Source organism: Sus scrofa, chromosome 3, assembly GCF_000003025.6.
Source record: "Sus scrofa isolate TJ Tabasco breed Duroc chromosome 3, Sscrofa11.1, whole genome shotgun sequence".
In the NCBI taxonomy this organism is placed as follows: Eukaryota; Metazoa; Chordata; class Mammalia; order Artiodactyla; family Suidae; genus Sus; species Sus scrofa.
Window position 1 is genome coordinate 10,012,259 of NC_010445.4, and position 14,556 is coordinate 10,026,814.

The 14,556-nt window shown below is 43.8% G+C and overlaps 1 protein-coding gene across 1 annotated transcript in view; it reads left to right on the forward strand.

Annotated features, from left to right (window-relative positions):
* The window catches only part of YWHAG (tyrosine 3-monooxygenase/tryptophan 5-monooxygenase activation protein gamma), a 28,495-nt gene extending 17,457 nt beyond the window's left edge, over nucleotides 1–11,038 (forward strand). Inside the window, exons 2-3 of the mRNA XM_005661962.3 lie at nucleotides 7,641–8,305; nucleotides 9,872–11,038. Of these exons, the coding sequence (XP_005662019.1) occupies nucleotides 7,641–8,297 (657 nt within the window). The 3' untranslated portion in view covers nucleotides 8,298–8,305; nucleotides 9,872–11,038. The remainder of the gene's footprint in view (nucleotides 1–7,640; nucleotides 8,306–9,871) is intronic.

Below are 14,556 nucleotides of genomic sequence, written 5' to 3' on the forward strand. Positions count from 1 at the left end.
GTGTTACAATGTAGCATGTTTAAAAAAAATTTTTTTTTTTTAAAGGGCTGCACACATGTCATATGGAGGTTCCCAGGCTAGGGGTCCAGTCAGAGCTACAGCTGCTGGCCACAGCCACATCTGCAGCAATGCAGAATCCAAGCCACGTCTGCAACTTAAACCATAGCTCATGGCTTAACCCACTGAGCAAAGCCAGGGATCGAACCTGCAGCCTCATGGTTCGTAGATTCGTTTCTGCTGTGCCATGATGGGAACTTCAAAAAAAAGTACATATCTTAATTAAAAAGTACTTTACTTTATTGCTAAAAATTGCTAACCATCCATCTGACAACACAGGGTTGCCACAATCCTTCAGTTGGTAAAAATGGCAGTATCTGTAGGCGCGCTAAACAAGGTATTGCCTATATTAGAGAAACTGGCCCTTTCTCTGGGATGTGTTGCAAAATTTAACATCATTGGAGGAGACTCAGGAGGTGAGAAAGGGTACAAGATTTGAAGTCAGAGGACCAGAGTTTGTCTTTGCCCTGCTGTGTGTTAGCAGTGTGTGTGGGGGGGGAAGGTCCATGCATTTTCTCTCTGAATCCCACTTGTGTCCACCTTGTTGAAAGGAAATTGGAGCTGGTGGCTGTCAAAAAAGCCCCGTTTTTAGCCAGCTCTCTGCTCATCTCTGAGACGTTGAGGATGGTCCTGAGTATGCCAGGGGAGTTTCATGACTCTCCTAGGATGTTACTCCTCCTGGAATGTTTCCCTTCACAATTTTTATCCAGGGTGACTGCTGCTGTTTTAATTTTAAAAGTCCAGCTAATACTGCTACTTTCTAGTTAAAATCTCTGGGCTTTCCAGGCAGAGTTTTGCTGCCTTTGAGAATACCTCTGTGACTGGTAGTCTAATTTAAGTTTGTGTTTCCTCTTTGTGGACTAGCACCTTGAGGATACCTCACGTTTTCTATGCAGATGCTCAGTGAATGCTTGGTGAGTCGTCTCATAAGCACTGGCCTCTAAGTATATTTTTCTTGTCATCAGACCTTACATGACACATTACATCATGTTTCCTAGAATGAGGAGTTCCTGTCGTGGCTCAGCAGAGATGAATCTGACTAGCATCCTTGACACAGGTTCAATCCCTGGCCTCACTCAGTGGGTTAAGGATCCAGTGTTGCCATGAGCTGTGGTGTAGGTCACAGACCCGGCTCAGATCTGGCATTGCTTAGGCGTCGGCTAGGGGCTACAGCTCTCATTCGACCCCTAGCCTGGGAACCTCCATATGCTGTGGCTGTGGCCCTAAAAAGACCAAAAAAAAAAAAAAAAGTTAGGGAATGAATATGTGTCGGGTCCCCAGGCCTACCCCCAGGTTCAGTGAGTTGCTAGCACCTAGCCTGTAGCCGTACTCATGGCTCTGATGTATTACAGTGAAAGGATACAAAGCTAAATTAGCAAGGGGAGAAGGTGCTTGGGGTGAAGAGGAGAGTAACCAGGAGCAAGTTTTTTCAAGAGTATTCTTCCCGGGACCTCAGATGAACTGCACTAGTGAAGCCTTGTCTAGTGGGAAGCTCATCAGTGACTCTGCCCAAGGGTTTGATTGGGAGATGGTCACACAGGCACCTTCTGCCCAGCACATGCCAAAGTCAAGACTCCTGGAAGGAAAACAGTTGTTTAGCGGAAACCACATTGTTTGGACAGTTTAGAGACAGTGAGCTGTTCTTATCGGTGGATGGCGGGCACCCTTCCAAAATTCAAGTTCTGAGACACTAGCCAACAGTCCACTTTGCAAGCAGACCTTTCTAAAGATAGCCGCCCGAAGCCTGTTGTGTTACCTCTTCTGCACAGACTATACTTCAAGTTTAAGGCATTATGCTCAGATATCCAAGACAAGATTTTATATTTTCAAGAAAGTTAGTATGCCATTAGTAGGTCTTCTGTAGAATACATGCATGATTATAGTCAAGCAGGACAGTGTCACATCTACTTGCAGTCATTTATTCTGCTGCCTGCATGGTGCATAGGTAACTGTGTCCATTGCATGGACACCAGTGCTCGTCTTGCACCTTGTCATGTTTTTCCTTTATTTTTGCTGTAAGTATAATAATCACTGCATTTACCCTTTCCATGGCCCCTTGGCCCTTTCAGACGAAAGAACTCTAAACATTGGAAGACCAAAAACTGCATGGTGAGGCCACATATTATGACTATAGAGTCTGCTTTTTTTTGGCTGCTCCTGAAACATGCAAAAGTTCCCAGGCCAGGTATTGAACCTGCGCCACAGTAGTAACCCAAGCCACAGCAATGTCAGTGCCAGATCCTTAACCCACTGAGCCACCAGGGAACTCCATTTTATTAAAGACTTTTTTCAGAGCAGTTTTTGGTTCACAGGGGAAAGCACAGGAGTTCTAATGATCTCCACGCCTCCCCCATTATCCGCATCCCAGAGGAGTTGCACGGGTTGTCACTGATGGGCCTACACTGACCCGTCATTATTACCCAAATCCATAGCTTACTTTAAGGTTTAGTCTTGGTGTTGCATATTCTATGCATTTTTACAAGTGTATGGTGACATGTATCCACCATTATATCATTCAGAATAGTTTCACTGCCCTAAGAATCCTTTCTTTTAACCTGTTCATTCCTTCTATGTTGTTTTTTTGGATGTAAACTTAAGTTCTTTCTTTTTGGAGGTTTTTGGCTTTCCTTAAATCAACTTAAGTTTACCACCTCAACTTACTTTGTAACTTCTGTACAGATTCTGCATAAAAGAAATATATTTTAAGGAGTTGTCAGGTGGCCTTGTGTGTTAAGGATCCAGTGTTGTCACTGCCGTGGCATGCGTTTGATCCATGGCCTGGGAATTTTCACATGCCACGGGTGCAGCCAAAAGCACCCCACCTTTTAAATAAAGTAAGCTTAATTTAAGTTGTATTTGGGGAGATTAAACATTTCAAGTTGTGTTCATTACGACTATGCCTCTTGATAGTTTAAGGAATTGTGAATGACTTCGTGCTCCAAGACAGGGTCGGAAAGTCATCTAAATAGACTTCCAAGAATCTCAAGGGTTGCTAATCTAGGTAGAACAGTTTTTCTCTTCATCAACTCCAAGGGGAGAACAGCTGATACTAATTAATATCTGATTCCTTAGCAGCTGGGATTTGGGGAGTTCTGGTTTTTAAACTGTTGGTGAGAAATAACACATTTTTCTAAACTTTTTGCCAACAGCTCTGTCTTAACTCACCACAAGAAATTTGCGCTTGAGCTAGTATCATAGGGGTTGAGAAGAGAAACCTTAATTTTGTTTTTAAGCAGAACATAAAACACTAGAGAATTTATAAACTGTCCACGTTTTCCAATAGCCATGATAGTAAATTTGGGGTACCATGTTTCTAAGTGTTGCATTCTTCGATCAGTGACTGTGCTGTAAAGCAGTACCTTCCTTTCCAAATGACGCATAGCTCACATCTTCCCACATTGGTTAAACCTCTCTGGATGCTATGTGAATAATGTTTTTGACCTTCTGGAAAGATGATGACTTTTGAAAGTAGTATTGTTGGGATCTCTATTTTAATGTAAAAATCACAGATTAACTCTTACAAGTTATTTTGATCTTAAGGATTTTTTTTAAAGTCTGATTTATGGTTTTTAGAGAACTCTTTCCTTTGAGCAGACTTTTTTTTTTTTTTAAGAATGAAAGCTTTTCCCCTCTAACTTAGTTTTTCAGTGGCACAGAACATCTGGGCATGTTCCAAATGTGGTTGAGTTACTGTATCTAAAGGTGAGGGTGGCATTTCATCCTCTCCATGTTCCGCTTTGTCTGGGGCAACTAGACAGACTTTACAGAAGCACGAGTGGCTGCCTTCGGGCTCTGCCACCCAGCGTTTGCAGCAGGAGGAGACCTCATGGTATAGAGTAGTGGTGAGGCGATCGAGCTTTAAATAGTCGCTGGCTCTTGAAATAAGGACAGCATGATTTGGGGAAAAGGCCAGGACCCCATCTCAGTGGCCTTGGGTACGGTAGCTTCTTGCATTGGGGACAGTTATCAGGTTACACCAGAGGCGACTAGTCTCCAGTATCTGCACTATCTGTGCGTTCAGTGAATACGGGCTCGTGTCCTGCCGTTGCAGTGTGCGGGCCCAGGGCCTGCAGAAGCCTCAGCCTGTTTGAAAGCCAGTCTGGGGAGTTATTCCAGGCTACGTCATAGTAAAGTTTCTGGAAAGGAAGTGATGTAACGTATGTAGCTAAGGAAGTTTGAACTTAGACTAGAAAACAGCATGAAATGGAGAAGAGATACTTGATACAGGAAGATAAGCTCAGAAATGCTAAGTTTAGAGGCCTCCCATGGTCAAAGTTAAAATGTAGAGAAACTGCTCAGGGTATCCTCAAGAGTCATTGCTCGCATCTCTGTAGCACAGTACTGTGCTGGGGGCACGTTCTCATTCATCTGACATGCCCTTATGTGACCTCGTGAGAGAGACGGAGATCTGTCTCAGAGATATACAGACCAAGGCCCAGAGATGCAATGGCTTGTCCCCCAGATCACTTAGTAAAGGGTGGGACTGGAAAGCCCTCGTCCTCTGGGTTATTTGCATAAACATTAGAAACAGGAGTGACGTGGTCTGAAGGCTGGGAATGCTTTCTCCACGGTCTGGAAGGTATGGAGAAACAGAGATGAGGCGATAAGCCTCTGTTCAAAGGAAGTAGGGTTTCCATGGGGGGCCGGGCGGGACCCAGAGAGTACAAAGCTCCTCACTTCTGGTTTCCCTCTGTCCTGAGGTCAGTAGTCCCAAACCCTGTTCCCCACTCTGCTTCTGTTTCACTTGGGCCTCCTTTGGTAGAGCTGCTGTTCTCTAGCATTAGAGTGGAGAAGCAGACATGTGTAGTAAAAGGTCAGCATAAGAAAAACCACTAAAAGCTTAGGAAATACTTGAATGTATATTATTTGCTGGATGTTGTGAGAGTTACAGCATGGGTGTTTGCCTTGTAAGCAAAGCGTGATCATTTCATTCAAAGAGTGAATTGCTTTCAGTAAACTAATAAGTATGGTTTACATTCTGATTTATCTTAGAGGTACTATTTAAATTTTACAGCCAGTTTAATTGAGCATAACCCCTTCACAGCATAACCCCCCCCCTTTATAAAAGAGGAACACCTACTGAACGTAGATGATCCTTAAATAGACGTCACTTGGTATCCCAACCCCTCCTTCCCCAGATGGTTAGCATAGCTTTTCTTGGATTATATGCCACTACCTTTTTTTTTGGTCTTTTGTCTTTTTAGGGCCACACCCAAGGCATATGGAGGTTCCCAGGCCAGAGGTCTAATCAGAGCTGCAGCTGCCGGCCTACACCACAGCCACAGCAACGCGGGATCCAAGCACATCTGCGACCTACACCACAGCTCACAGCAATGACAGGTCTTAACCCCACTGACTGAGGCCAGGGATCCAACCTGCATCCTCACGGATACTAGTCGGGTTCGTTAACCACTGAGCCCCGACGGGAACTCCATATGCCACTATCTTTCACATCTATAAGTAATATGATGTTATGTGGACGCCGTGGTTGATCTAACACAGAGAACAGAGTAGCCCATTTAACTGGGGTGGGAGGAATAGAAATGGGAAAGATTTCATAGAGGACATGAGTTTCATTTGATTCTTGACAACTGTGTTAAGTAGTTTGCAGGCGGGAACACTGGGAAATAGTGTAGGCAGAGGCAGAAGAACAAAGGGCAGAAGTATGAAGTTTGTTGCAGTTACCATGTTACCACTGAAGTACCAGTACATGAGAAGATGAGGTGAGCGAAGCATTTAGTCTGTTGTAAGACACATAATCTGGCATTCCTGATGTTGCCATTGACGTAGCCTGTACCAATTTAGATATGGTAGTTAACCATACAAATAAAAATGTGGCCCCAGGATAGGGAGGGTTCTGTCCTCTTTCTCTTTCTTTCTTTCTTTCTTGCTTTCTTTCTTGCTTGCTTTCTTTCCTTTTCTTTCTTTTCTTTCTATTTTTTCTTTCTTTCGTCTTTTGCCTTTTCTAGGGCCACTCCTGTGGCATATGGAGATTCCCAGGCTAGGGGTCTAATCGGAGCTGTAGCCACCGGCCTACGCCAGAGCCACAGCAACGCAGGATCCGAGCCGCGTCTGCAACCTACACCACAGGTCACGGCAACGCTGGATTCTTAACCCACTGAGCAAGGGCAGGGACCAAACCTGCAACCTCATGGCTCCTAGTCGGATTCATTAACCACTGAGCCACGACGGGAACTCCGAGTTCTGTCCTTCTTATAAAACTTTCTATTTCATGTCCTTGTCAGATGTCTAAAGGTGCATGACTCTAACATCACAGAAATCAGGTAATATAAATTAAATAAATAACTTTAGTCACTTGATTCCATTTCCTATATGTAGTTGATTGGTAGTCATAAAAATACGGAATATTGGTGTATGTTGCTTAATTTTCCTCAAAGCTCTTAGTCATTGGGACTTCCCTTGCCGCACAGCGGATTGCATACCTGGCATTGTCATGGCAGTGGCTCAGGTCTCTGCTGTGGTGAGAGTTTGATTCCTGGCTTGGGAACTTCCACATGTTGCAAGCATGGCCAAGAAAAATAAATAAGTACAATGGAAAGAAGCATTCATATCTGTATGAATGGGTCACTTTGCTGTACAGCAGAAATTGACAGAACATTATAAATCAACTATAACAGAAAAAAATAAAAAGGGAAAAAAAAGAAGCATTCATTCCTATTGGTCTCCTCAACTCAGAAGTGCTTTTTTTGCTCACCTCTCCATCTTTTTGCTAATTGTATTCAAGTATTTATTCTCTGAGTTGCAAATATCTCAGTAATTATAGAGTCAATCCCATGCCCCCAATTTTTACTTTCTTTCTGAGGTTTGTAATTTATATTATCCTTTTTGCTTTTTCGGCCACCCAGTGGCACATGGAATTCTCAGGCCAGGGATCAAATCTGAGCTGCAGTTGTGACCTACGCTGCAGCTGCGGGAGGTGGGATCCTTTAACCCACTGTGCCAGGCCCGGGGATTGAGCCTGCATCTGCATCCTGGTGCTGCAGACACGGCACTGACCCCACTGCACCACAGCAGGAACTCTAGTTTATACTAACGTAAGAACAGAAAAGTTTCTTTGTTTCTCAAAAGTCAACTTTGAAGTTGACTCGATATATTCTCACCCAGCATGCAAGATACTCTCATCCAGAGGGCTGGGACTGAAATTTGGCAGGTCAAGCTTAGAAGCTGTTATTCCATTTTCTTTAAAAAACTGATGCTGTATGGAAGCCATCTCTAGTTAAAGTCCTGAGGATTGGTATCTATGTAATGTTGCATGAGAGCTGTTGACCTTTTGTAATGTAGATCGAGATTTGGTTTGTCATCTTACGGGAGAGCTACGTGACACGTGTGTGTGTCCTTTTCTAGGAAGGAAGCAGGAGTTGAGGCACCAGTGATCCAGCTGCAGTTTTTTTTCCTTGGTTGTTGCTCGTCCCACCTCCGTCCCCCTTCCATAGAGCTGCACGGCCTAACTTCTCTGACTGTTAATGACCTTAGCAGCTGATGTTTTAGCGGCATAAAGAAGTGATTAATCCAGCTGACATCATCTGTACCGTAACAACTCTGTCTTCTTTCCTCCTTAATAGGTGACAGAGCTGAATGAGCCACTGTCCAATGAAGAAAGAAACCTTCTCTCTGTGGCTTACAAGAATGTAGTCGGGGCGCGCCGTTCTTCCTGGAGGGTCATTAGTAGCATTGAGCAGAAGACCTCTGCAGATGGCAATGAGAAGAAGATAGAGATGGTCCGTGCTTACCGTGAAAAAATAGAGAAGGAGTTGGAGGCCGTATGTCAGGATGTGCTGAGCCTGCTGGATAACTACCTGATCAAGAATTGCAGCGAGACCCAGTATGAGAGCAAAGTGTTCTACCTGAAGATGAAAGGGGACTATTACCGCTACCTGGCCGAAGTAGCCACTGGAGAGAAGAGGGCGACCGTCGTGGAGTCGTCTGAGAAGGCCTATAGCGAAGCCCATGAGATCAGCAAGGAGCACATGCAGCCCACTCACCCCATTAGATTAGGCCTGGCCCTTAACTACTCCGTTTTCTACTATGAGATCCAGAACGCCCCGGAGCAAGCCTGCCACTTGGCCAAGACCGCTTTCGATGACGCCATCGCCGAGCTTGACACCCTCAACGAGGACTCCTACAAGGACTCCACGCTCATCATGCAGCTCCTCCGCGACAACCTCACGCTCTGGACAAGCGATCAGCAAGACGACGACGGTGGAGAAGGCAACAATTAAGGCCCCAGGTGGACTGGCAGCGCACGCTGATGCTACTACTGCAGTCTTTATTTTTTCCCATGAGTTGGGGGTCGGGTGGGGGAGGGAAAGGGAGGGATGACCTTCCTAGGGAGAAACCCACGACCTGTCCTGTCTTTGATCGCCTCTTTGACATTTTTGCCAAAATACCACTAGTGGAAAGTCAGGCTAGCTGTGCTGGTATTGGAATAGCAGCCTCACACTGGCTTATGGACTGTTCTGTAGATTAATGCAAGTGGAGCTGTCTTTAATTTAACTTATTGCTAGAACATAGGGTTTAAAGATGAATTGAAAACTTAAATGGAATGGCCCTCATTCAATAAGTTCTGTGGTTCCAGTAAGGATTTTTATGTACATATGCTCTTGTCTTAAGTTTTGGGTACTTTCTGTCTCATCTGTTTTAGCTGTGCATTTTTTTTTCAGGGTGTACTCTACCAGACATGGAATAGTTTAAATCCCAAGCTGATAGACTTAGAACATAAGGTATATTTATCCTTATGGGTTAGGCGTTGCCAGTTTTCAGAAGTTCCTGATTGGTTGACAGTATTAACACTAAATTGCAGTTTACAGTATTTCTACATTACAGCCATATGTAACATCAAGCCATTGATTGTGTATTTTTCTTTACTGTGGCTTGTACGTCCTTATTCAGCCTTATCCAGGTTGGTTTTGCTGTTCTCTCTCTCCTAGGCCGGAAGGCTTGCCTGAGGAGAATCAGAGCTACTTTAGGTTTTGGTTAACAGGTGCTTGGCAGGTGGCTGTGGGATTTTTTTTGGTCCCTTCTTCTTAACTTAAACCCACCACAAAAATTATTAATCACTTTAATAGAAACATTAAACACCACAAAAATAGAGAAAATTCAGGTCTGTATGTCATTTATTATGTTGATATTTTCAGAGAAATCCTGATTTTTAAGCTGCCGCAGCTCCTTCCTCAGGAATTGGGCTGCCCCTTCTCGTTCCACTTGAGTCTTCCCCACTGTACCTCAGTGGCACTCGTTCGGATGGGTTGAAAAGCCCCCATGGGTTGTAGAAGCTGGTGGTGGTTCTGAGAAACCTCGTGGTGCAGTGTGTGAAAATTCAGGTGCCAGGAGCTAACTGGTAGAAAAATCCTAAAGGAAGAGCCCTGTGCATAAACATTCTGTCCAATTTCGAGAGCCTTGTAAGTGTGTCAGTTTTTCTCTCTGAAAACACTCCTTCCCCAAATAATCATTGTAGGAAAATAAGCTAAAATCACTATCAGATAATAAATATTTAACTCCTATTTGACCAAAACTTTTCCTATGTATTTGTTTCCTTTTTAACAAAAGCATAGAGGTTGGAGATGGATTTCGCTTGTGCCGTCTGTGCACGTTTTAGAATTGAAGGGAAACCACGATGCTATTTCCACAAGTTTGTGTCCGTTAGCCTTGGGTCCTTCATTCTCATTTTGGATTAAGTTTTTCTGAAAACACGACCTGTCGCATGTGTGTTCAGCCTTTTTTATAAGATAGTAACAGCATGAACTTCCAAGATAGGTAATGACACTGGGCTCATTTGTTTCTTTGCTTTATTTAGGCAAGGAGAGGAATGAGTCATTGAGGAAAACCTGAGCCTCCAGTTGTGAAATACACACATTGACCAGGATCCAGGTGGCAGTGAAGCCAGAAGAGTGTGGCGATGCCCTGTAACGTAGCACAGTTTACCCAGCATGACTTTCCTTAGGAGGTCCCCTCACATGCTAGAGCAGAAGTCCCAACTAACCGAACCTGTTAGAAGAGCCAACGGAAGAGAGCTTTACAGCTTCTGTCCCTGACGGGGGCCTAAGGTCAAAGCTATGGATGGGAACAGTTGCGGGGGAGGGAGGTGGGGGGGGGTTGGGGGGGCTTTCCTTAATTTATCTTCATGTCCAGTGAGCAGTGTTGTGTCCTTCCTTGTAGCATTTGGAAATGATTTACTGGAATTACAAAACCTATTTTTCTTTAAAATTTCAGCTTTGGCTCTGGCTGCTTTTTAGAATAATGCAAGATAAAACCACATCTGAGGGCTAAAAATGAAGAGGGAATGGGAGACTTGATATTTAAGCAGCTTGAATGGTTTCTTTTCTTTTCTTTATTTTTAAAGAAATGCACTTGCCTATGATACTGTCTCTCCAGTGAAATGATTACTCCTCCATTACTCTATTGATACAATATTGTGCATGCTAGTGTTGTATTTCTATACAGTAGCTTGAAATTTATTAACTTATACTGTAGGTGTTATGTATTCCTATGACAAAAAAAAATTAAGTCTTCAAATTTTTTAAAGTTTTTTTAATTTAATTTTTCCTTTGGGGGTAAAGTTTGCTCTACCAAATAGTGATCGTAAACAAATTGATCTGTTTTGGATGTTGCTATAGTGACATGCAGTTATATATTTTGTTTTTAAAGGGGGGGGAGCAAAAGAAACACCAGTGTTAGCTTAATCTTAATGTCTGGTGTTTGTCATGGTGAAATTATAACTATTACAGTGTAGGAGAACAACGAATATGTTCTCTGAATGAGCCTTTGTGCTTTTTGTCATGTTATGCAGTGAACTATTTTTAAGGTCTAATCAGTGATTATTTTTCCAACTCCGTGTTTCTCTAAGGAATTATTTCACACACGGACCATTCTTAGCAGTTTTCCTCAGTGATGGAATATCATGAATGTGAGTCATTATGTAGCTGTCGTACATTGAGCAAATAAACTTACAGATCTGATGTCAGTGCTACTTAGTTTTATTTTAATAAGTTGAAATTTTCTTTTGCTTTTGAAGGTTTGATTGAACATGGATATTCTCTCCTCTCCCCCCCCCCCACCCACTAAAAGAATGACGTTGGATGTGGCGGGGGGGCAAAGCAGTGTATACTGGAAGGTGCCTGTATCGGGAAGTCGGACCTGGGTTTATTGACCTTGAAACATGATCACATCTTTTGGGTCTCCATCATTTCTCTTACTATACAAACCTCAACAGACCTAAGTTTGAATCATGGCTCCTTTTTTTTGATCCTCAGGCAGATGACTAAACTTCTGAGCCCTGGGGTGGGGGCTCTAGGTCTAAATGAATACTGGGTCATGGGCCTGGTTTGCTATCTCAATTAGGTGCCTGTTGAAGAGCTCATTATGTCTTGGATGAGATGGGTTTTGCACTTAAAAATATTTGTAAATACATTGTCCTGGGATTTTTTGTCTTCCTGAGGGGTCAGCAGCCTTAGTTGATGTGGGCTGTGGTCTCAACAGGCTGCGTTGCTGATGGCAGCCACCCTGGACGTATGGGGTGCTCTGCCCCAGCCAGCCGTGAGGAGGGGCTTGTCTGTAGGACGAAGTGCCAAGGCCAAGGCTCTCCCCATCAGCTTGCCTGCGCTCCAGCAAGGGCTGGGGAGGGTGTGTTGGTTCATGCAGTGGAAGAAGATAGCTTTTCAATTTTTTGAGAAATTTTAATTCACATTTTAAGAGTAACACTGTGTAACCAGACTTTTGCCATGCTACTGAATGAATTCACCTATTTTGGCTCATTGTCCCTCAGAAACACCCTGAGAGTTCACTGCAAATGTAAGCTGTGGCCATAAAAGTGACCAATGAGCCCAACGTCCCACGACTCGCTGGTGACCCACACTGCAGCCCCAAGTCTTTGGCCCTCCTGAGATGCGTCTCCTAACACCAGGCTGCTTGTGCTCAGCTAGGAGATCAAACCGAGCAGCAACCAACACCCAGCACACGCTGACTGAGCCCTTGCAGTGTGGGGGTCACTGAGGGTAGAGACGGTCAGATGATATCTTGCCAGCAGGAAGGTAGAGATATGGGCACCATCAGAACTGGCTCGCTGAGGTTTTTCAGAAAGAAGCCTAGCTCCTGGAAGCTGTTAAATGACACCCTTGCCCCTTTGGTGTGACTTCCCATTATGAGTGGATTTGACATAAGACTGAATGGAATTTGATATATGAGACTGGGATTTGCCCAGAGGATTGTTCCACAGACAACTTAAATTTCCCTTGAGATAAAATGCTCTCTGGTGCTGCATTTCTACCCAGTTTTAGCAGTTCCTTAATGCAGTGTTTCTCAGAGTTAAACTTTTTCATCTCAGGACCTCTTTACATAAGACCTTTTGTGTAGGTAGGGTGTATCAAAAACTAGAAACTGAAAATAATTCATTAAAAAAAAAAAGAGTAAGAAACTATTACATGTTAAGATACATATAATTTCATGAAAAGTAACTTTTCCAAAACAAAAAAATAAAAGTAGCATTGTTTTACACGTTCACAGATCTCAGTATAAGTCATCTGGACTGATAGCTGCTTTTGCTTTCAATCTCTTGATACATTTCAGATATGAAGTATTTGAAAAAAAAAAAAAAGATTTGGCATCACAGTGATAAGTAACTGTGAAAGAATGGCCCTGAAGACAGAGTTCCCTGGTGGCTCAGTGGGCTAAGGATCTGGTGGTGTTACTGCTGTGGCATGCGTTTGATTCCTGGAACTTTTATGCTGTGACTGCAGGCATGCACCCTCTCCCCACCTCCTGAAGAGCTGAGGTTTAGAAAGCTCTCCTAGGAGTTCCTGTCGTGGCTCAGCAGAAATGAACCTGACTAGTATCCATGAGGATGCAGGTTTGATCCCTGGCCTCACTCAGTGGGCTAAGGATCCAGGGTGGGTTGCCGTGAGCTGTGGTGTAGGTAGTTTGCAGATGCGGCTCAGATCCTGTGTTGCTGGTACTGCTACAGCTCCAATTCAGCCCCTAGTCCGGGAACTTCCATATGCTGTGGCTGAAACACACACACACACACACAAAGAAAGCTCTTCTAATTCAGGAATTGAGTGATATTTGGGGTTAAACACCCATAACAGAGGTCCTCTTCCTCAGTGCACTCCAGAACTTAAAAAATAACTGCTATGGAAGCAGTGAGATAGAGGTGATGGGTGGGAGAGTAAAGGTAAAGCAGTGAATAACCCACTCTGCTTAGAGCATCCGCAGAGCAGAGTTCTCCATCCCTAGACCTTTGCAAGTGGAGGGGACATCAGATGGGGTTTTGGTGGCAGGGAAGCTGGGTGGAGCCGAGACTCCCTCCGCTCTATTTATGTGTGATTACTGCATGCATTGGCCTCTGTGCCGGTCAGCTGAACCTGCATGTTGACTCACTGATCTGAGTGGCTAAGAATGACAGCTACCTGGCCCTGTGCACCGTCCTCCCAGCAAGCTTGGAGAAACAACCTGAGAACTAGCTGGTGAACACTGTTTTCTAGTTCAAGGAGTTGACATTAAGTGGTCTCTAGCTTAATCAACGTTAAGATGTCCCAGCTTACTAATTTAGCCTGCTGGTTTGAAGTTTCCAGTTCTGGTACGGATAGGATAAATGTGGTTGGATCTGCATGGACACAAGCCCTACTTCCAATTAACCAGATACCTGTGGTCCGGGAGGAGTTGGGGTGAGAGTGGCTGGGTAACACTGAGTCCTCAGCAGCAGCTCACGGGATTTTGATGTTTTATCTTCATGCTGAGTCCACACCGGGCTCAATATTTTTAAAGGATTGTAAAAGGGGAAAAGTGCAAGAAGACAGTATATTTATCGATCATGAAATTTAAAATACCATCTGGCAAGTAGTCTGGCAACACCAGGTAAGAGTAACCATAAACCTGCCCTTCCTAGAGGTAACCAGTCACTCTCTTCTGTGCTTCCTCATCTGGCTCAGTTGAAGACAATAGCCTTGATTCTGGTTTTGAGACAGAAGGATTTTTGCTGCTTTTGAGCACTAAGTCGTATAAGGCTTTGCTTTGTGATTTTTTGATGTAGATATTCAAATTAGTGTTAACAATATTTGCCTCTTGAGTTAGACTTAACCCTGTTTCAAGGGTAGCTAGGTGGTATCAGGAGATTTACCCCCAAGTTTTTCTTTGCTGTGCCTGTGGCATATGGAAGTTGCTGAGCCACTGGAGTGACAACCCTTAACCAGATCTTTAACCCCTGTACCACAAGGGAAACTCCACACCCCTAACTTAGAGAAATTTCAAACACAAAAGTTGAAAAGAATGGTACAGTGATAACCTAATATGTTATTTATCTCTCTCTCTGTCTTGTGGATCCTTGAAAGTAAGGACATTTTACTCCCTATGTTCATACTTCTAAAAACAAGATTATAGCAATCACATTGTCATCACACCTAAGATCACAATAATTTCTTAATAGCCTATACTCAGATTTCCTCAAATTGTGCCCAGAATGCTTTTGATTGTGCTTCGTGTCCCGCT